Source organism: Aphelocoma coerulescens, chromosome 30 (assembly GCF_041296385.1).
Source record: "Aphelocoma coerulescens isolate FSJ_1873_10779 chromosome 30, UR_Acoe_1.0, whole genome shotgun sequence".
Classification (NCBI taxonomy): Eukaryota; Metazoa; Chordata; class Aves; order Passeriformes; family Corvidae; genus Aphelocoma; species Aphelocoma coerulescens.
Window position 1 is genome coordinate 308,976 of NC_091043.1, and position 19,658 is coordinate 328,633.

Here is a 19,658-nt window from a genome sequence, read left to right on the forward strand (position 1 = left end):
GCGCGGGGCGGGGCCCCCCCAAAAACCGCCCCCCCACCCCCTCCCGAGATGGTTCCGTCCGCGCACCCCCCTCCCCAAAGGTGGGTCCGACCGCCCCCCCAAAAAGAGGTGGGTCAGCCCCACCCCCCCCCAAAAAGAACCGCCCCCCCCCCTCCAGGGCCCGAAGCCCCCCGAGACCCCCGAAGGCTCCGCCCACGGGAGGAGGAGGAGGAGGAGGAGGAGGAAGGATGGGAAGGGATGGAGAGAAGGAAGAAAAAGGGAATGGAGGAGGAAGAGAAGGAGAAGGAAGGAGTGGAGGAGAACGAGGGGGGGATGGAGGAGGAGGAGGAAGATGCAGGAGAAGGAAGAGAAGGGACGGCGAGGGAGGAAGAGGAGGATGATGAAGGCCGGGGACAAGCAGGCGCAGCCGCCGCCGCTTCAGCACCGGGGACAGCGCCGAGCTCGGTTCCCCCGAGGGGCCGCCCCGCGACCCCCGAAATGGGGAGGGGGCACCGGCGAGAGCCCGCACCCCCTCCAGGACCCCCCCCGAGCCCACCCCCTCACAGAAGAAGCAGCACGAAAAGTCCTGATTTTAATGGATTACGGGGGTCCTGGAAGGGGCGGGGGGGCCGGGGGGGGGAATGTGCTCCCCCCCCCCCGATGTCCCCGAAGCCCCCTCCAAACCCCAGGTGTCCCCAGGGGGGTGACAAGCGACAATAAGGAAATAAATAAAAGATGAGGGGGGAGGGCAACGGGGCCTCCTGGGGGGGCCACAGGGTCACCTGGGGGGGGACACACAAGGACACCCCCGAGGGGGCAACTGAAGGGGTCCCTCAGGTGCTCGGGGTGTCCCGGGGAGGGGCTCAGGACCCCCCCCCAGGTGGTTCTTCTTCGCCTCCAGGTGCAGCCGCAGGTACATCGGGGGGGTCCCAGCGAGCGGGTGGGGGCCCAGGTGAGTCCGGGGGAGGCCCAGGTGGATTCGGGGGGGTCCCCTACGTGCCGCGGGGCTCGGGGTGACTCTTGAGCCCCCCGTGTCTGCGCATGTGCCACGTCAGGGACGCGCGCTGGCGGCAGCGGTACCCGCACACCTCACACCTGGGGGGGGCGAGGTGGGGGTCAGGTGTGCCCGAGGACCCCCCCCTCGCCCTCCTGGGGGGGTTCTCAATCCTCAGGAGGACCCCCCCCGTCACTCACTGCAGGGGCGTCTCCCCGGTGTGTGTCCTCCTGTGGACTTCCAGGTGGTTCTTGCGCTTGAAGGACTTCCCGCAGGTGTCACAGGTGAACTCCCGCACACCTGGGGGGGGGGCACGGTGGGGAATGGGGGGGGACGAGGGGTGGGGGACGCAGGGGACACACCTGGGGGCTCACCTGGGAGGTGACCGAGTGCCAGCACGGGGGGCTGCCCAGCTAAAACCTCTTGTCGTGGAGGGAGGAGAATTTTGGGGGGACAAAAGGAGGGGGATTTTGGGGGACACACACACACACCTGGGGGCTCACCTGAGTGCACGCCCATGTGCCGGCGCAGGTGGTTGGCCAGGTAAAACCTCTTCCCGCAGCCGGGCTGGGGGCACACCTGGGTCCGGCCCCTGCGGTGCACCAGGTTCACGTGGTTCTGGGGGGCACGCGGGAGGTGAGGGGGGCTGAGGGGGTCTGGGACAGGTGAGAAGGGGGTCTGGGACAGGTGAGGAGGGTGCTTCCCCCCCTTCCAGGTACCTGGAAGCTGCTGAGAGCGCTGAACACCTGCCTGCAGCCGGCGTAGGGGCAGGTGAGGGGGTCAGGGGGGTCCTCGGGGTCTGGGGAGGGGGCACGGCCCCGCCTGCTCCGCCGGCGCCTGCAGAGCCTGGGGTGAGTCCCCCCCTCGAAAGGTGGGGGACAGGTATTGGGGGGGGGCCTTGTCTGATCCATCTGAGGACCCCTAAAACCCTCTGCCCCCCCCCAAAGCCCCCCACCAGCACGTGGTCCCAGTCCAGGTCCTCCCCCCAAAAAGATCTCTCCTGAAGTCTCCCCTAAAACCAGCCCATAACCCCCTCACAGCCCCCCAGTCCTCCCTCCCTTGAGGGGTGGGGGTCAGCTTTTGGAGCAGCCTTGTCTGACCCACCTGAAACCTCCTAAACCCCCCTGCCCACCCCCAAAATGACCCCCTCCCCAAAAAAAATCCCCTAAACCCCTCAATCTCTCTAAACAAAACAATCCCTGACCCCCACAACCCCCCCAGGTGCTCCCCCCCCCTTCTCCACACGCTCAGGAAACCCAAAGCCCCCCAGGAACCCCCCAGGGCCCCCCGACCTTTCTGGCTCTTTGGGGATCTCGTAGATTATCGTCGACACCTCGGCGTCCTCAGCCGGGGAAGGGTCCCGGGGGGGCTCCCGGGGGGGCTCTGGAGGGGGGGGCTCGGTGGGGGGGGGCAGCTCCTCCTGCTTCAGCCTCGGCGCTGCGTCCTGCTCGTCCTCCTCTGCCATCAGCGCGGCCGGTGAGACCCCCCTGGCCCCCCCCAGCACCTGATCCATCCCGTTTTTGACCCCCAAATCCACCCCCATCCTCCCCCCAGCACCCCAGTCCCCCATTCCTGACCCCAAATCCCCCCTGACACACCCCCCACCGCCCCAACCCCTCCTGCCCCAGCACACGGTCCCCCATTCCCGACCCGAATCCCCCCAGACTTCCCTATTCCCAACCCTCCCCAGCCCCCCCCTTACCCGTCTTAGGCAGGTGGGGCTCCCCAGGCGGGGGGGGGAAGGTGCCCCCCCCTTCCAGCAGCACCTCGTGCCCCCCCACGTCGAGCTGGAGCCCCCCCAGGGCCTCGTAGCCGGGCCCGGCCAGGATGAGGAGGGGGGGTCCCTGCAGCAGGGTGGGGGGGCCGCCCCCGTCCAGCCCCCCCCGGGCCGGGAGGGGCAGCGGCAGCGGGACACAAACCACGGCCTCCAGCGCCTCGGGGGGGGCCGGACCCCCGGGGAGGGGGCCGGGAACCGCGGGACCCCCCGGCGGTGCTGCCTCCGAGCCGGAGCTGCAGCCCCCCGAGGAGGAGGAGGAGGAGGAAGAGGAGCCGGGGGCTACAGAGGGAACGTGGAGGGTCGAGCGTTAAAAAATCTCCCACCAGACCCAAAGAAACCTCACGGACCACCCCAAAAATCCCCTCCCAGACTCAAAACACCCCCCAAAAAGTACCCCCAGACCTCCTCCCTGCCTCTCCCCCCACCCTCAGCACCCCCAGCCCCACACACCATCCCCTCCCTCACCCTCGCAGAGCCCCGGGGACCCCCCAAGCCCCCTCCCCGTGCCTCCCGGGGACCCCCCAACCCCCATCCCCGCAGCCCCCGGCCCCCCGGGGACCCCCTAACACCCCTCCCCACACCCCCCGGCCCCCTGGGGATCCCCCCAACTCCCATCCCCGCGCCCCCCGGCCCCCCGGGGATCCCCTAACCCCCATCTCCGTGCTCCCCGGCCCCCCAGGGACCCCCTAACCCCCCTCCCCGCGCCCCCCCCGGCCCCCCCTCTGACCGTCATCGCCATCCGAGTCGCTGAGGGGCCGCAGCGGCGAGTGCAGGTCCTGGAAGTAGCGGTGGCCGCGCTCGCACTGCCACACGGCCGTGGTGTAGAGCCCCACCGAGGGGTCCAGCTCCGCCAGCCGCGGCTCGTACGGGCAGCGCTGCCGGTGGTCCTCGTACCAGATCACGGCGTGCCGCAGGCAGTTCACGTTCCGGCGGCGCCCTGGGGGAGCGGGGACAGCGTGGGACCCCCCCGGAATGAGGTGCGGGCCCCCCCCGAGTCAGGCGCGGCGCCCGCAGCGAGCGCGGACTCACTTTTCTTGCGTTTGGGTTTTTTCGGGAGCTGCTCCCAGGGTTTGCTGTGGAGACAGGAGGGGTGGCGGGGGGGGGGGAAGGGGCTTCTGTGGGACCCCCCAGCCCTCCTTCTCTTCCTCCTCTGGCCCCGCCATCTTCCTCCTCCTCCTCCTCCTCCTGCACCCCCCAACACGGCCTTTCTCCTTCCCATCGTCTTCCTCCTCCTTATCCACGCGCCTCCGTTTCTTCCTCAGCCTTAACCTTCATCATCCCTCCCGGTCTTCCTCCTCCTCGTTCTCCTCCTCCACCCCTCCCTTGCTCCTTCCTCCTCCTCTCCCAGCACTCTTTCCCCGCTCTCCATCCCTCACGGAGCAGGACGAAGAGCAGGGAGATGAGGAAGAGGAGGATGAACGGGACAGGGACAGAGAAGAAAGACGAGGATGAGGAAGAGGAAGATGAGGAAGACGAGGATGAGGAAGAGGAGGATGAGAATGTCTCGGAACAACCCCCCGCCGCCGCTTCAGCACCGCGGACAGCGCCGCGCCCGCTTCCCCCGAGGGTCTGAGCCGCTCTGCGACCCCCCGGTCCCGGAGGGGGACACCCCCACCCCCCCCCGGGGACCCCCGGGCCCCTTCCCCACGACCCCCAAGCCCTCCGGTGGCGCGCCCCCCTCCCCAGCCCTCCCTCCCTTCCCCTCCCCTCTGATCCCCCGACCTCTCCCCGCTCCCCGCCGCTCCCCGCGCCGCCCCCGGCGCTCACCCGCGCCGCCCCGCGCGCTGTCCCCGCTCCAGCCCGAGCAGGTAGGCCGCGAGCTTCGCGTCGCTCCATCCGCTGCGGCGCCGCAGCTCCACCCAGGGCCCGTGCGCCTCGCCCAGGTACACCCGCCGCACGTCGTACTTCTTGCGCGACTCGAGGCGCCGCCGGGCCCGGTCGGTCTCGGTGAGGCGCGGCCGCCCCCGCGCTTTGCGGCCCCCGCCGGGGTCGGGACCCCCGGGGCCGCCGGGGCCGCGCTCGGCCGCGCTCATGCCGCGGCGCGCTGCGATGACGTCAGCGGCGCGCCCGCCGCGTCGCGGCGCTCTGTGCGCATGCGCGGAGCGCGCTGCCCGCACTCCCGCCGTGATTTTTTTGGGGGGGGGGGGTCCCCGGGGAGAGGGGGGGAACCCCCAAAGGAGGGTCCCGGCACATCTCAGCCCCACCCTGTGCCCGCCAGGTGTGAGGTGTGCACGCACCGCAGCTGGGGCACCTCCGTCTGTTCACTGGGGACCCCCCGAACTTACTGGGGACCCCCCAACCTGCTCAGCTGGGAGCCCCCACACTCACCAGGGACCCCCCGCACTCACTGGGGGCTCCCCAGCTTGGGAGGGGGACGCGACTCCATCCCAGTGCTCCCCCTGGGGCCCTCCAAATCCCCCTCCTGGGACCACCGGGTTTAGGGGGTGGCACACAGGACACACAACCCCCACTGGGCCCCCCAAAACCCCTCCACGACCCCCCCAAACAACCCCCCGGGACGCTGCTCTGCCCCCAGCCCTCCCCAAACCCCCCCCCGAACCCATCAAAGCACGACACCCCCTCTCCATCACAACGCCCCTTTATTCCCCGCTGCTTTTTGGGGGGTCTCCCCTCTGCTTCCCCCCGTCCTGCCCCTCGGGGGGCTCCAGCGCCGCTGCCGCGGGGGTCCCCGTGCCCAGCTGGGGGGTCTGGGGGCCAGCAGAGGGGTCCCCCCCCTCGGTGAGGCGGAAGACGACGGGGATGCGCCCCAGCACCGGGTTCTCCTCCTGCAGCCCCGAGATCCACCTGCCCAAGGTGTGTCGGTCGCCCGCCCCCGCCATGCACAGGGCGAACACGGGACCCTCCTCCACTGCGAGGGGGGGGCAGGTGGGTCAGGGGGGGCGCAGGTGACCCCCCAAAAACCCAGCTGACCCCCCCCAAACCTCACCTTCGTCCACATCGAAGTCCTCGTCGTCCCAGGGGCCGCGCTCCAGGTCCAGCTCCAGGTGCAGCGGGAAGTAAAAGCTGCGCTCGGGGTCTGGGGGGGGGTCCTGGGGGAGCAGGGGGGGTCTGGAATGTTCTGGGGTGGGGGAGGGGGTTTCCCGCACAGACAGGTCAGGGGGGCCTCAGGTGTGCTGGGTTATGGGGGCTCTGTCCCTGCACACCTATCCTGGGTCTGGGGTCCCTTGGGGAAGCGCTGGGGGTCTCTGTGAGGGGGACTGAGGTTGGGTCTGGGGTCCTGTCCCACCTGTCCTGGGCAACCCTTCCCCGTCCCCTCCCGGAGCCCCCCCGGACTCACCCTCAGGTGTGGGGGCAGGGGGTCCCCCCGTAACACGAAGTAGCTGAGGAGGGTCCCACGGAGCCAGAGCGGGAACGGCCCCTCCACGAACACCGGCTGCGAAGGGTCGTGCTGGGCCAGGAGCTCCCGCTGCTCCGGGCTCTGGGAGCCTGGCAACGGGGGACAGCTGGGGACAACCAAAATCCACCCCAGGGACCCCAAACCCAACCCCAAACCCCTCCCAAGGGACCTCAAACCTCCCAAACCCAACACCAACCCCCCCCCAGAGCACCCCGACACCCCCAAGGGACCCCTCCGAGACCCCCAAAACTCACTGACGATGTAGGGCTGGACAGAGCCTTCATCCTCCCCCGTGTCCGGCACTGGCCGCTGCGGGATGGGGACACTCAAGAGTCACCCCCTGTCCCCCACCAGCTGTGCCCCGCCCATTCCCGTGTCCCCCCTCCCGGTGCCCACCTGGATGACGGTGACAGTGGCTCCGGGGTCCCCGGCGATGCGCCGCAGCCCCAGGCGCGCGGCCGCCAGCCCCGGCGGGGGCAGCCGGGGGGGCAGCGGGTGGGGGTCCAGGCGGCGGAAGCGCGGCAGCCAGAACATCATGCGCTGCACCTTGCGCAGCGGGCGGCTGCGCGGCCCGAACACCCCCAGCAGCAGGAACCGCGTCTCGGCGTCCGGCACCACACCTGGGGACACCGGGACGCTGAGGGGACACGGGAAGGCGGGGAGGGCCCGGGGGTCCCGGGGGGGGGGGGGACACGGGAGGACACGAAGGGGCGTGGGGGACGTGGAGGGACACAACAGGCACGGGGGGACACGGAGCGGCTCGGGGGTGACCCCGGCTGTCCCTAAGGGGGGGATCCCCCATTCCCCACCCCCCCTTTTCACGCACCGTAGCGCTCCATCTGCTCCAGCACCTGCAGGCCGCACTCCTGCTGCCGCGGGAAGGGGAAGAGCAGGCGCTGCACGGGCCCGCGGGGCACCCAGGGCCCGCGGGGCAGCAGCCGCAGCAGCCCGTTGTAGGCGCCCAGGCTGCGCTCCACGCCCAGCGCCGGCATCGCCGCCAGCGCCGCCTCCACCAGCGCCAGGCGGCCCCCGCGCCCCGGCGGCGACCGCGCCATGTCCCGCAGGGCTGCCTCGAACGCCGCGGGGCCGCGGGAGGCTCCGCCGTCCCCGCTGTCCCCATCACGGGGGTCCCCGTGCTCGCCGTGCGCCTTGCGGGAGCGGAGATGTCGCGGTGGGGCCTTGGAGGTGTTGTCACCCGAGGTGTTGTCACCTGAGGTGTCGTCACCTGAGGTGTCACCCCCCGAGGCGTCACCTCCCACAGGGCCGCGGGGGTCCCGGTCCCGGGGGTCGCGCTCGCTGTCCCGTGTCTTGCGGGGGCGGTGGTGCCACGCTGAGGTTCCCGAGGTGTCCCCCCTCGGAGTGTCCCCCCTTGGGGCGTCACCCTCGGCGGGGTCGCGGCGTTCTGGGGTCCCCGCGGTGTCACCGCCCTCAGAGGGGACCTGCGCTGGGCGCTGGCACAAGGCCCGACAGAGCTGGGGAGGGGGAGGAAAAGCGTCACCACACTGTCCCCGTGTCCCCCCTTGTTCCTCCTGTCCCTCCGTGTCCTCCGGTGCCCAGCGAACCCCCTGTCCCCCATCACCCCCACCTCCCTCGTGTCCCCGTGTCCCCCCAGTGTCCCCAATCACCCCCACCTCCCTCGGTACCCCCAGTGTCCCCATGTCCCCCATCACCCCCACCTCCCTCGGTACCCCCAGGGTCCCCCCAGTGTCCCCATGTCCCCCCATCACCCCCACCTCCCTCGGTACCCCCAGTGTCCCCCCAGTATCTCCATGTCCCCCCCATATCCCCTCTCTCCCCCATGTCCCCGGTGTCCCCCGCGCCTGCCGGACTCCCCCGCACCTCTGGAGCTCCGGGGCTGCCCCAGAAGCCCCGGGGCAGGGCCCGGACCCAGTTCAGCCTCATGTCGCCGGGGCTGCCGCGGTGTCAGGGTCACAGCCGAGCCCCGCTGTCCCCACGCCGGGTCGCGCCGCTGGGCGCCGCCATCTTGCCTCTGACCCCGCGCCTCCGGGTCAGGGGGCGGGGCTTTGCGGCGTAGCCAATCGCCGCGCGGCTTTCATCCGCGGCTGTGACGGGCGCGGTGATTGGCAGGGAGTGCGGGGCGGGGCTCGGAGGGGTTCCCCAGTGACGTCACAGCGGGGCCCCGGGATGAGCTCCGGGACGGGGATACGCGGTGACGTCACGGGGGGGACGATGACGTCAGAGCCGCACCGTCTGCTTTAAACGGGAACGGCAGCTCCCGCGGGGGGGGCGGGGGGGGTCCCCCAAGTCCTTGAAGGGGGGGGGGCGGGGGGATCCTGGGTGTGCCCGCAGCCCCGGGGGGGTCCCGGAGTCGCGGGGGGCGGAGACGGACTGGGGGAGGGGGAGGGGCAGGGGGAGGGGGACATTCCCCACCCGTGACGAGTCGTGTCCCCCCCCCGGGGGGGCGGCGGAGTCCGATCCGGTGACGGCACCGAGGGGAGGACCCGGCGGGGGGCGAACCCCGGTGTCCTGGGGGGTCCGCGGTGTCCCAAGTGTCCGGGGGAGAGGCCCCAGGTGACCGGGGGGGCCCCCAGGCATCGTGGGGGGGACCCCGCTGTCCTGAGGGGGGGTCCCCGCTCTAGGGGGACACCCAGAGGAGCGGGAGGGGGGACCCGGGGGTCCGGCGGGAGGGGGGAGAGCGGGACAGGGCTGATTTGGGGCGGGGGGAGCCGTTCCGGGACTCCCCTGCCCCCCACCGGGATCCCCCCTCCCCCCTCCGGGATCCCCCCCGCTAAATGTGGAAAAAATGACGCCATCACCCGCCCCGCCGTGACGTCAGCGCGGAGGAGGCCGCGGATTGGCTGCGGCCGCCCCGGCCCGGGGGGGCTCCGCGCCCACCGCCCACTTTTAAAAGTGGCGGCGGCGCCGGGACGGGACCGGGAGGGAGAGACCGAGGGCACCGAGCCGACCCGAGGGCACCGAGCCGACCCGGGACAGCCCCGAACCCACCCGGAACAGCCCCGAACCGGCGCGACCCGCCCGCCCCGACCCCACCGGACCCACCGAGACCGCCGGGGACCCCCGAAATGTCCAACGCGCACTTCAACCGCGGCCCGGCCTACGGGCTGTCGGCCGAGGTGAAGAACAAGGTGAGCGGCACCGAACCGAACCGAACCGGGGGGGTCCGGGCGGCTCCGGGCAGGTGCGATCCCCCCCGGGGGGGCGGCGGCACCGGGGGCGGGCAGGGGTCGCGGCAGGACCCGGCGGGAGCGGGGGCGGGACCCGGCGCTGTCCCTGGTGCTGCCCCGGGAGGGAAGGGACGGGCACCGGGACGAGGGGGCGGCACCGGGGTGTCCCCCCCGGGGGTCCCACCGGCCGCCGGTTAACCGGGGAGGGTGTTGGGCGGCCCGGGGAGCTCCGCGGCCCCCGGTCCCTCCGGCGAGCGGGAGGGGACGGGCACCGGGTCCCCGGCGGGGTGCGGGAGGGGAGGGGGCGACACCGTGGTTCTCCCCCGTCAGCACCGGGGGGTCCCGCCGGGCACCGGCTCGTTAAGGGTTAACCGGGAGTGGGGGGGTTCGTTGGCCCGGAGGGCCCCCGCAGCCCCCGGTCCCCGCGGCGGACGGGAGGTGACGGGCACCGGGTCCCCCTCGGGATGGGGGTACGGGGACGGCGACACCGGGGTCCCCCCGTGAGCACCGGGAGCTCCCGCCGGTGTCCGCCCCGTTAAGGGTTAACCCGGAGGGGGCTCGGGTGTCCCGGGGGGGGCCCCGCCGACCCCCGAGCCCGCGGCGGACGGGAGGTGCCGGGCACCGGGGGGGAGCGGGGACGACACCGGGGTCCCCCCGCCGGGGGCTGAGGAGGGGAGGGGGCGACACCGGCACGGAGCGAGCGGACACCGGGAACCCCCCCACGAGCCCCGGGGGGCGTCCCGCCGGTGCCCGCGCCGTTAAGGGTTAACGGGGGCGGTTCGGGCGGCCCGGGGGGGGCCCCGCGGCGGGCGGGAGATTCCGGACACCGCGAGGGGACGGACACGGCGCGGGGGTCCCGCCGCGCACCGGCCCGTTAAGGGTTAACCGGGGGGGTGTTTGGCCGCCCGGGGGGGCCCCGGCGCCCCCCGGCCCCGCCGTGAGCCCTTATAAGGCGGCGGAGCGCGGCGGGCGGGCGGCGGCGGCCCCGGGCCGGGGCTATATATGGGCAAAGGTTCGGCCGGCCCGGTCGCCCGCGGCTCCCGGGGGGGCCGGGGCGGGGCGGGGGGGGGGGGGGGCCGGGCACCCCTGGCCTTGCCGGGTCCCTCCGCCCCTCCCGGCCCCGCGGGATCGCGGGGAACGGGGGCACCGGGGGGGGACACCGGGGATTCTCTGTCCTCAGCGCAGCTTCCGCGCCTTCCCTGAGGGTGTCCCCGGGTGTCCCCCCACGTTCTCCGCGTCCCCTTCATGGTGGGGACGCGTCCCCCTCTCCCCCCCTGCCCCCCGTCTCCCCCTGACACGTCCCCAACAGTGTCCCCCACATCCTCCCCGTCCTCCTGACGCTGTCCCCCGTGTCCCCCCATCTCCGTGATGCTGTCCCCCGCATTGTCCATGCCCCGTGTCCCCCCGGCGATGTCCCCGTGTCCCCCCGACGCTGTCCCCGTGTCCCCCCGGCGGTGTCCCCGTGTCCCCCTGACGCTGGCCCCGTGTCCCCCAGCTGGCCCAGAAGTACGACCCGCAGCGGGAGCGGGAGCTCCGTGCCTGGATCGAGGGGACCACGGGACGCCGGATCGGGGACAACTTCATGGACGGGCTCAAGGACGGCGTCATCCTCTGCGAGTACGGCCCCGACCGCTGACCCCGTGTGACCAGAACTCTGTCCCCTGTCCTGGCGCTGACCGAGCTGGGACCGTCCCCCTCCAAACCCCGACCCCGGCTCGACTCTGGGATGATCCTCTTGGAATTCAGCCCGATTTTGACCCCATCCCTCACCTGGGCTGACCCCTGCTGACCACAACCAGCTCTGGTGTTGTCCAGGCTGTGCCCGTTCCCCCACACCCCAGTCCTGGCTGGATTCTGGGGTCACCCTGGGGACCCTGACCCCACCCCTCACCCCCACTGACCCCGCCTGTGCTCGGCCCCTCCAGGCTCATCAACAAACTGCAGCCAGGCTCGGTGCCCAAGGTGAACGAACCCGTCCAGAACTGGCACAAGGTGAGGGGGAACCCCAAAATCGGCCTTTGTGGAGGGTCGGGGTGGGGGGGTCCCGATCCCAAACCCGGCTCTGATTCCCTCCGTGCGCAGCTGGAGAACATCGGGAACTTCCTGAGGGCCATCACGCGCTACGGGGTGAAGCCCCACGACATCTTCGAGGCCAACGACCTCTTCGAGAACACCAACCACACCCAGGTCCAGTCCACCCTCATCGCCCTCGCCAGCCAGGTGACCCCCCTGGGGGGTGGCATGTGGTCCTGGGGGGGCCACGGGGTGGGGACAAAGTCCTGGGAGGCTCCGGAGGGTCTGGGAGGCTCTGCAGGGTCCCTGTGGAGGACACCAAGTGTGGTCATCTTGCCAGGCAGGTGACCCCTCTGGGGGGGGTGGGACCAGCCAGGTGACCTCTCCAAGGGCTGGGACGGGGTCCTGGGAACCTGGGGGGGGTCAGATGGGGGGGTCCTGGGGGGCTTAGAGGGTCTGGGAGGCTCCAGAGGGTCCTTGTGTCCCCTTGGAAGACAACAGCCACACATTGCTCCCTCACCTGGCGGGGTCCAGAGGGGGTATTTGGGGTCTGGGAAGGGTATTTGGGGTCTGAGGAGGTATTTGGGGTCTGGGGAGGGAATTTGGGGTCTGGGAGGGGTATTTGGAGTCTGGGAGGGGTATTTGGGGTCTGGGAAGGGTATTTGGGGTCTGAGGAGGTATTTGGGGTCTGGGGAGGGAATTTGGGGTCTGGGAGGGGTATTTGGAGTCTGGGAGGGGTATTTGGGGTCTGAGGAGGTATTTGGGGTCTGGGGAGGGAATTTGGGGTCTGGGAGGGGTATTTGGAGTCTGGGAGGGGTATTTGGGGTCTGGGAAGGGTATTTGGGGTCTGGGAAAGGTATTTAGGGTCTGAGGAGGGTATTTGGGGTCTGGGGAGGGTATTTGGGGTCTGGGAGGGGTATTTGGAGTCTGGGAGGGGTATTTGGGGTCTGGGAAGGGTATTTGGGGTCTGGGGAGGGTATTTGGGGTCTGGGGGATTATTTGGGGTCTGGGAAAGGTATTTAGGGTCTGGGGAGGGTATTTGAGGTCTGGGGAGGGTATTTGGGGTCTGGGGGGCTATTTGGGGTCTGGGAAAGGTATTTGGGGTCTGAGGGGGGTATTTGGGGTCTGGGAGGGTATTTGGGGCCTGGGGAAGGTATTTGGGGTCTGAGGGGGCCCCGTGAGCCCCCCCCAACCCCGTGGTCTCCGCCAGGCCAAGACAAAGGGGAACAACGTGGGGCTGGGGGTGAAATACGCGGAGAAGCAGCAGCGGCGCTTCCACCCCGAGAAGCTGCGCGAGGGCAGGAACATCATCGGGCTCCAGGTGACACTTGGGGACACCCGGGGGACACCTGGGGGACACAGCGGGGGTGGTCAGGGCGCGTTGGGGACACAGCTGATGACGCCGTTGGTGACACCGTCGCTGTCCCCAGATGGGCACCAACAAGTTCGCCAGCCAGCAGGGAATGACGGCGTACGGGACACGGCGGCACCTCTACGACCCCAAACTGGGCACGGACCAGCCCCTGGACCAGGCCACCATCAGCCTCCAGATGGGCACCAACAAAGGGGCCAGCCAGGTGGGGACACGGGGACACTGCCAGCCCCGTGGGGACACGGGGACACTGCCAGCCCCATGGGGACATGGGGACACAGGGACATGGGGACACTGCCACCCCCATGGGGACACGGGGACACAGGGATACTGCCAGCCCCGTGGGGACAGAGAGACATGGGGACACAGGGACACTGCCACCCCCATGGGGACACAGGGACATGGGGACACGGGGACACTGCCACCCCCATGGGGACACAGGGACACTGCCACCCCCATGGGGACACAAGGACATGCGGACACAGGGACATGGGGACACAGGGACATGGGGACACTGCCACCCCCGTGGGGACATGGGGACACAGGGATACTGCCAGCCCCGTGGGGACAGAGAGACATGGGGACACAGGGACACTGCCACCCCCATGGGGACACAGGGACACTGCCACCCCCATGGGGACACAAGGACATGCGGACACAGGGACATGGGGACACAGGGACATGGGGACACTGCCACCCCCATGGGGACACAGGGACATGGGGACACGGGGACACTGCCACCCCCATGGGGACACAGGGACACTGCCACCCCCGTGGGGACACAAGGACATGGGGACACAGGGACACTGCCACCCCCATGGGGACACAAGGACATGCGGACACAGGGACATGGGGACACAGGGACATGGGGACACTGCCACCCCCATGGGGACACAAGGACATGGGGACACAGGGACACTGCCACCCCCATGGGGACCCCGGGATGGTGATGGCACAAGGGGCGCCGTTGTCCTGGATGAGGGGGGACAAAGGGACTTTGGGGACAAAGAGCCTTGAGGGACAGGGACACAGCCCCTGTGGGCAACACGGGGAGGACGGAGGGACCCCGGAGGAGCCCTCGAGGTGCCGCTGTCCCAGCTGGTGGCCCAGGGGGACAAAGAGACTTTGTGGGGGTGGGGGGCAATAAAGGGACTTTGGGGACAAAGGGACTGCACGGCCACCGCCCTGAGCCGCTGTGTGCTGGCCAGGCGGGCATGACGGCGCCGGGGACGAAGCGTCAGATCTTCGAGCCGGCGCTGGGCATGGAGCACTGCGACACGATGATCATCGGGCTGCAGATGGGCAGCAACAAGGGCGCGTCCCAGCAGGGCATGACGGTCTACGGGCTCCCGCGCCAGGTCTACGACCCCAAGTACTGCGGGGGCCCCGAGCTGCTGGGCCACGACGGCTACGACGGCCACGACGGCCTCTACAACTCCCAGTAGCCGCCGGCCCCGCGGCCGCTTGCACCCCGACACCGCACGTCACCGGCCTCACCGCGCCCCACCGAGCCGGCACCGGGCGCGGCCCCCGGAGCGCTCCGGGAGGGGATCGGCCCTGGGGGGAACCGGCACCAGGATCGGCGCCAGGCTCGACCCTGGGATCGCTTTTGGGGGGGGGATTTCAGCACTCGGGATCGGCCCCGGGGGGAAACAATCCCAGGGCCGGTTCTGGGATCGGCCCCCAGGGTCAGGCCTGGGGGGAGTCGGCCCCGGGGGCGATCGGCCCCAGGATCGGCCCCGGGGGCTGCGGCCCCCGCCACGTGTGAAGCCACCGAGGCACAATAAAAGCCACACGCAAAGGTGACGCCGCTGTGGGGGACGCTGAGGGACGGGGAGGGGACGGGGGGACACCACGGGTGACAGCGACACCAGCTCGGGGGGGTTTATTCCGGGGCAGCGCTCCCAAAATGCGTCACCCCCGCCCCAAGGCCCCCGCGGCCCCTGGGGACAAGGACGAGTCTCAGGTCCTGGGGGGGGGGATGGCACCGTCCCACCGGGTCCTGGGGGTGCCACCGGGTCCTGGAGGTGTCACCGGGTCCTGGGGGTGCCACCGGGTCCGGGGGGTGCCACCCCCGGGGCTTTGGGGACAGGGCAGTGTCCCCAGGCCCCCCCGCCGGGTGTCACTGGTTGGCGGCTTCGCAGGCGTCGATCCAGTCGCTGTAAACGTCCACGGGCTCCGACAGGTCTGGGGGGGCCGTTAAGGCTCCAACACGGGTTTGGGGGGGGTCCCGGTGGGTCCCGGGGGGGGGTCACGGGGGGGTCCCGGTAAGGATACAGGTGATGGGGGTCTGGAACTCCTCCAGGCACACGGTGCACGAGATCACCCCGGTGTTCCGGGCGCGGTCCCTGGAGGGAGGGGGAGGGGGCAGGACACGGTTGTGACCCCTCCGTCCCCCCCCCCCCCGCCCAAGGCCATCCCGAGCCCCGGTGTCCCCCCCGGGGCCGTTTCCTCCCGTGACGCCCCTCCCCGGTACCGTCACCCCCGCCCCGTGTCCCCGTCTATGTCCCCCCTCTCCGTTTCCCCCCCCCGGCCCCTCCGCCGCCCTTTCCGGGCTGTCGCCCAGCCCCGTCTCCAGTCCCGGTGTTCCCCCGGTCCCCGGTGTTCCCCGCTCACATTTTGACGTCGCAGGACTTCTCGTGGTTGCAGAACGGACACGTGAACTGCGTCTCGAGCGTCCCCGTCATCTTCTTCTTGGGCGGCGGCTTCCGCTTCGACTTGCGGCGGCCCATGGCAGCCGCACCGGAGCCGGGAACCGGGAACGGCCCCGGGAACGGGAACGACGCCGGGGTCGGTCCCGGGAGCCGCCTCGGAGCGGCCCCGACCCGCTGCGGGACACGCCGGGGGCGGCTCGACCCCTCCGGGACCCTCCCGGTTGCTCCCGGTTCCCCCCGGGTCCTCACGCCGCGCTCCCGCCGCGCTCCCGGAAGTGCCGCCCCACCGCCCTCAGCCAATCAGCAGCGGGGAGAGCGCGCTCTGCCCCACGTGGCCCACAACCGCCCCGCCCATTGGGCGATAGACGCGCCTCTTCAGCCAATCACCAGCGGATAAGGAGTTCCCGCTATCACGTGGCTAGCCTATGCAACACCTAATTGGTCGATGCGCGCACCGCCCCAGCCAATCATGAGCGGGGAGCCAAGCGGCTCGCGAGCTATCGCGCCCGCTGCGTGATTGACGTTCGGCTTCAGCCAATCAACAGCGGGGAAGGCGTGATCGTCGCTGTCACGTGACCCGCGCGTTGCTCCGCCCCCCCCGCGCAGTTTTGGGGCGAATCGCGGCGGTTTTGGGTCCGTCAGTGGCGGCGGCGCCGTTCAAAGGCTTTATTGGGGGCTCAGTCGTCACGGGGGCAGCCCAGCTGGGCGTCGCAGTGTCCACCCCATGCCCCCAGTGTCCCCCAGGTCATTGGGGTCCCCCGGGGTCAGGGGTCACGGGGGTCACTGGTCAGTGTCCGGTCCCCAGTGTCCCCCAGGGGGTCAGAGATCGCGGGGTGTCCCCAGAGCCAGCGGTCCCAGTGCCCCGACTGTCCCCAGTGTCCCAGGTGGGGGGTCAGAGGTCACGGGGTGTCCCCAGGGAGGGGGTCCCGGTGTCCCCGGGGTCAGAGGTCACGGGGTGTCCCCAGGGAGGGGGTCCCGGTGTCCCCCGGGGGGGGTCAGAGGTCACGGGGTGTCCCCAGGGAGGGGGTCCCGGTGTCCCCGGGGTCAGAGGTCACGGGGTGTCCCCAGGGAGGGGGTCCCGGTGTCCCCGGGGGTCAGAGGTCGCGGGGGGGCAGCGTGACGCGGTGCAGGACGCGCCCGGTGGCCTCCAGGAAGGTGACGGTGACCGCGCCGGGCTCCAGGCGCAGGTGGGCGAAGCCGCCGGGGCTCGTGGGGGTCCCGAAGAAGAACCGGAGGGAGCCGGGGGGGACGGAGCCGTCGTGGGGCCGCGAATCCTCCATGAAATTCCCGGCGCCGCTCAGGACGTAGCCCACCCCCCCCTCCTCCAGGTACTGCGGGAGAAAAGGGGGGGCTCAGGGGGGGACACACCTGAGGGACACACCTGGGACCCTCCCCCCGGCAGGTTTTAGGGGCTCCCGGCACCCCTGGGCACCCCAGGGTGGGTTTGGGGGGGTCCCTGCACGCCCGGGCTCACCTGCAGGTTGTGGTCGTGGCCGCACAGGTAGGCGGTGACGCGGTGGCGCCGCAGCAGCGGCCGCAGGAGCCGCACCAGGCACGGCGTGGGGCCGTGCTTGGCCACTGACCACACCGGGTAGTGGCCGGCCACCAGCACGAACCTGTCCCCGGCCGCCGCCTCGAGCTGCGCCCGCAGCCAGGCCAGGTGAGCCCCGGCCGCCGCCGCGTCCCGGGGCCCCGCGGGGAGCTCGCCCAGGCCGAAGTCGTCGGTGTGGCCGCAGAGCAGCACCGTGTCCAGCACCAGCAGCCGCGCCGAGGCGTTGGAGCCGGGGATGTGCAGCCGCAGGCTGTAGTAGGGGTGGGGGAAGTGCCTGCGGGGACACCGCGGGGGTTTGGGGACCGCCTGGGGACACCCCCAGCACGAGGCACAGGGGGTCGTAGGGGTGGGGGAAGTGCCTGTGGGACACGGGGGCACGTAGGGGCATCGTGGGGACACTTGGGGACGTGTGGGGACACCACGGTGGGGCCTGGGGACAGCCTGGGGACAGCCCAGCACCAGGCACGGGCTGCAGCAGTGGGGGCAGCGGCTTGGGGACACTTGGGGACACTTGGGGACATCCCCAGGGGGCCTTGGGGATGAGCGGGGGGTGGCTTGGGGACAGCTTGGGGACACTTGGGGACATCCCCAGGGGGTGGCTTGGGGACAGCTTGGGGACACTTGGGGACATCCCCAGGGGGCCTTGGGGATGAGCGGGGGGTGGCTTGGGGACAGCTTGGGGACACTTGGGGACATCCCCAGGGGGCCTTGGGGATGAGCGGGGGGTGGCTTGGGGACAGCTTGGGGACATCCCCAGGGGGTGGCTTGGGGACACTTGGGGACACTTGGGGACATCCCCAGGGGGTGGCTTGGGGATGAGCGGGGGGTGGCTTGGGGACAGCCCAGCGCCAGGCACGGGGTGTGGGAAGCGCCTGTGGGACACGGGGACATGTGAGGACACCCCGAGGGGACACTCGGGGACACTCGGGGACACTCGGGGACCGTACCAGCGCGGGGAGTGGTGGCTGTAGCGCAGCTGAGCCGTGACGTTGCCGGCGTGGTCGTGGTTCCCGGCCATGACGTACCAGGGGACGCCCCGGAGCCCCGGGGACACGAACACCCGCTCAAAGGTGTCCTGGGGGACACGGGGGGACATTGGGGATGTGGGGATATGGGGGATATTGGGGATGTGGGGACGTGGGGATATGGGGGATGGGGATATGGGGACATGGGGACGTTCGGATATGGGGACAGTGGGACGTTGGGATATGGGGGGTGGGGATATGGGGACATTGGGGATGTTGGGATATGGGGGATGGGGATATGGGGATGTTGGGGACATTGGGATATGGGGATATGGGGATGTTGGGATATGGGGGATGGGGATATGGGGACATTGGGGATGTTGGGATATGGCGGATGGGGATATGGGGATGTTGGGATATGGGGACATTGGGACATTGGGACATAGGGGACATGGCAACAGGGACACGGGGACAATGGGGACAGTGGGATTGGGGACATGGGGACGTTGGGATATGGGGGATGGGGATATGGGGACATGGGGACGTTGAGGTACAGGGATATGGGGACATGGGGACATTGGGATATGGGGGACATGGCAACAGGGACATGGGGACAGTGGGGACAGTGGGATTGGGGACATGGGGATGTTGGAATATGGGGGATGGGGATATGGGGACATTGGGGTACAGGGAGATGGGGACATGGGGACATTGGGATTGGGGACAATGGGGATACGGGGACCTGTTCCCCCCAGGTGTGGGGGTGTCCCCCCGGGGGTTACCTGGAACCGGGGGTCCCACTCGTCCCGCACCCCCTCGTAGTAGAAGTTGTCGCCCAGGGCGAGGACGAAGTCGCCGCCCAGCTCGGTGACCGCCTGGCCCATGGCGGCCGCCGTGGCCACCTGGCGCGGGGTCACGAAGGGGGGGTCGGGCAGCCCCCCCCAGTCCCCCAGGGCCAGGAAGGTCAGAGCCCCCCCGTGCCCGCCCCCGGGTGTGGCCAGGGCCACCGTCAGCCACAGCAGCGCCAGCATCTGGGGGGTGGGGGGGGACACGGGGGTGTCACAGCCCGCCCGGGGGGGCCGGGGGTGTCCCCGCCATGGGGGGGGGGGCCACGTGTCCCGGGGGGGGCTCCGGGGTCCCACCCCCTCCCCAAACCGCCCCCCCCCCGGCACCCAGATTTTCGGGGGGGGGGGGGGGGGGGTCCCACGTGTCCGGGAGGGTCCCACGAGTGCCACCCCTCCCCCTCCCCAGGTGTCCGGGGGGGTCCCCGCCCCCTCCCCCCCCCCCGGGGGTCACTCACCGTCCCGGCCTGTCCCGTCCTGTCCCCTCGTGTCCCCCCCCCCCTGCTCCGGCCACTCCGGCCCTTTATGGCCCCAAAAGGGGAAGCGGGGTCGCCTCCCCCCGGCCCCGCTGTCACCTGACGCCTCACGGGGACACTGGGAGCGCGGGGAGGGCACTGGGAGCACTGGGAGGAGGGGGAAGGCCGGCTACTGGGAGCACTGGGAGAGGGGCGGAGGGGACTGGGGGAGGGGGGTCGGGCTACTGGGAGCACTGGGAATACTGGGAGGGAGGGGAAGGCGAGACACTGGGAGCACTGGGAGAGGGGGGGGCCGGGCTACTGGGAGCACTGGGAGGGGGGCGGAGGGGACTGGGGCAGGGGGGCCGGGCTACTGGGAGCACTGGGAGAGGAGGGGCCGGGCTACTGGGAGCACTGGGAGCACTGGGAGAGGAGGGGCCGGGCTACTGGGAGCACTGGGAGAGGAGGGGCCGGGCTACTGGGAGCACTGGGAGGGGGGGGGCCGGGCTACTGGGAGCACTGGGAGCACTGGGAGAGGGGGGGGCCGGGCT

At 71.0% G+C, this 19,658-nt stretch overlaps 5 protein-coding genes across 6 annotated transcripts; 1 reads left to right on the forward strand and 4 right to left on the reverse strand.

The window, feature by feature from the left end:
- Nucleotides 1–649: 649 nt before the first annotated feature.
- On the reverse strand, nucleotides 650–4,845 carry ZNF653 (zinc finger protein 653). Its single transcript, XM_068997931.1, is given in 10 exon segments — nucleotides 650–1,074; nucleotides 1,174–1,273; nucleotides 1,477–1,591; nucleotides 1,693–1,810; nucleotides 2,266–2,431; nucleotides 2,676–3,029; nucleotides 3,478–3,687; nucleotides 3,780–3,823; nucleotides 4,518–4,821; nucleotides 4,824–4,845. Coding segments are annotated over 10 exon segments (1,536 nt in total). The 3' UTR covers nucleotides 650–971.
- A 488-nt stretch (nucleotides 4,846–5,333) lies between these two features.
- ECSIT (ECSIT signaling integrator) lies at nucleotides 5,334–8,103 on the reverse strand. Its single transcript, XM_068997890.1, has 7 exons — nucleotides 7,948–8,103; nucleotides 6,935–7,580; nucleotides 6,505–6,728; nucleotides 6,363–6,417; nucleotides 6,049–6,197; nucleotides 5,698–5,800; nucleotides 5,334–5,619 (listed from the first exon to the last, which is right to left on the reverse strand). Exons 1-7 carry the CDS (start codon nucleotides 8,008–8,010, stop codon nucleotides 5,351–5,353), a joined length of 1,509 nt encoding a protein of 502 aa, XP_068853991.1. The 5' UTR covers nucleotides 8,011–8,103; the 3' UTR covers nucleotides 5,334–5,350.
- Nucleotides 8,104–8,957: 854 nt separating this feature from the next.
- On the forward strand, nucleotides 8,958–14,445 carry CNN1 (calponin 1). Of its 2 annotated transcripts, none has more exons than XM_068997987.1 (7): nucleotides 8,958–9,215; nucleotides 10,750–10,871; nucleotides 11,180–11,246; nucleotides 11,337–11,441; nucleotides 12,478–12,588; nucleotides 12,698–12,844; nucleotides 13,848–14,445. In XM_068997987.1, exons 1-7 carry the CDS (start codon nucleotides 9,153–9,155, stop codon nucleotides 14,082–14,084), a joined length of 852 nt encoding a protein of 283 aa, XP_068854088.1. In that variant the 5' UTR covers nucleotides 8,958–9,152; the 3' UTR covers nucleotides 14,085–14,445. The 2 variants fall into 2 exon arrangements, with proteins under 2 accessions (XP_068854088.1, XP_068854087.1); XM_068997986.1 differs by having other exon boundaries at nucleotides 8,977–9,215; nucleotides 11,337–11,474.
- Nucleotides 14,446–14,509: 64 nt separating this feature from the next.
- On the reverse strand, nucleotides 14,510–15,589 carry ELOF1 (elongation factor 1). Its single transcript, XM_068997988.1, has 3 exons — nucleotides 15,256–15,589; nucleotides 14,917–14,987; nucleotides 14,510–14,826 (listed from the first exon to the last, which is right to left on the reverse strand). The coding sequence occupies exons 1-3, from the start codon at nucleotides 15,369–15,371 to the stop codon at nucleotides 14,762–14,764; spliced, it is 252 nt and encodes an 83-aa protein (XP_068854089.1). The 5' UTR covers nucleotides 15,372–15,589; the 3' UTR covers nucleotides 14,510–14,761.
- A 750-nt stretch (nucleotides 15,590–16,339) lies between these two features.
- On the reverse strand, nucleotides 16,340–19,188 carry ACP5 (acid phosphatase 5, tartrate resistant). Its single transcript, XM_068997900.1, has 5 exons — nucleotides 19,111–19,188; nucleotides 18,593–18,841; nucleotides 17,793–17,920; nucleotides 16,768–17,119; nucleotides 16,340–16,624 (listed from the first exon to the last, which is right to left on the reverse strand). Exons 2-5 carry the CDS (start codon nucleotides 18,839–18,841, stop codon nucleotides 16,388–16,390), a joined length of 966 nt encoding a protein of 321 aa, XP_068854001.1. The 5' UTR covers nucleotides 19,111–19,188; the 3' UTR covers nucleotides 16,340–16,387.
- Nucleotides 19,189–19,658: the final 470 nt, after the last annotated feature.

Coding starts and splice junctions, on each gene's coding strand:
- ECSIT (XM_068997890.1), bottom strand. CDS start 8,010: ATGAGGCTGAACTGGGTCCGGGCCCTGCCCCGGGGCTTCTGGGGCAGC. Junction 7,581..7,947: donor GCAGCCCCGGAGCTCCAGAG/GTGCGGGGGAGT, acceptor CCCCCTCCCCAG/CTCTGTCGGGCCTTGTGCCA. Junction 5,801..6,048: donor CCCTGCCCCCACACCTGAGG/GTGAGTCCGGGG, acceptor CTGCTCCCCCAG/GACCCCCCCCCAGACCCCGA.
- CNN1 (XM_068997986.1), top strand. CDS start 9,153: ATGTCCAACGCGCACTTCAACCGCGGCCCGGCCTACGGGCTGTCGGCC. Junction 9,216..10,749: donor CGGCCGAGGTGAAGAACAAG/GTGAGCGGCACC, acceptor CGTGTCCCCCAG/CTGGCCCAGAAGTACGACCC. Junction 11,247..11,336: donor CCGTCCAGAACTGGCACAAG/GTGAGGGGGAAC, acceptor CTCCGTGCGCAG/CTGGAGAACATCGGGAACTT.
- ELOF1 (XM_068997988.1), bottom strand. CDS start 15,371: ATGGGCCGCCGCAAGTCGAAGCGGAAGCCGCCGCCCAAGAAGAAGATG. Junction 14,988..15,255: donor AAGTCCTGCGACGTCAAAAT/GTGAGCGGGGAA, acceptor CCCTCCCTCCAG/GGACCGCGCCCGGAACACCG. Junction 14,827..14,916: donor GTTCCAGACCCCCATCACCT/GTATCCTTACCG, acceptor CGGCCCCCCCAG/ACCTGTCGGAGCCCGTGGAC.
- ACP5 (XM_068997900.1), bottom strand. CDS start 18,841: ATGCTGGCGCTGCTGTGGCTGACGGTGGCCCTGGCCACACCCGGGGGC. Junction 17,120..17,792: donor AGCCACCACTCCCCGCGCTG/GTACGGTCCCCG, acceptor GTGTCCCCGCAG/GCACTTCCCCCACCCCTACT. Junction 16,625..16,767: donor GCCACGACCACAACCTGCAG/GTGAGCCCGGGC, acceptor TTTCTCCCGCAG/TACCTGGAGGAGGGGGGGGT.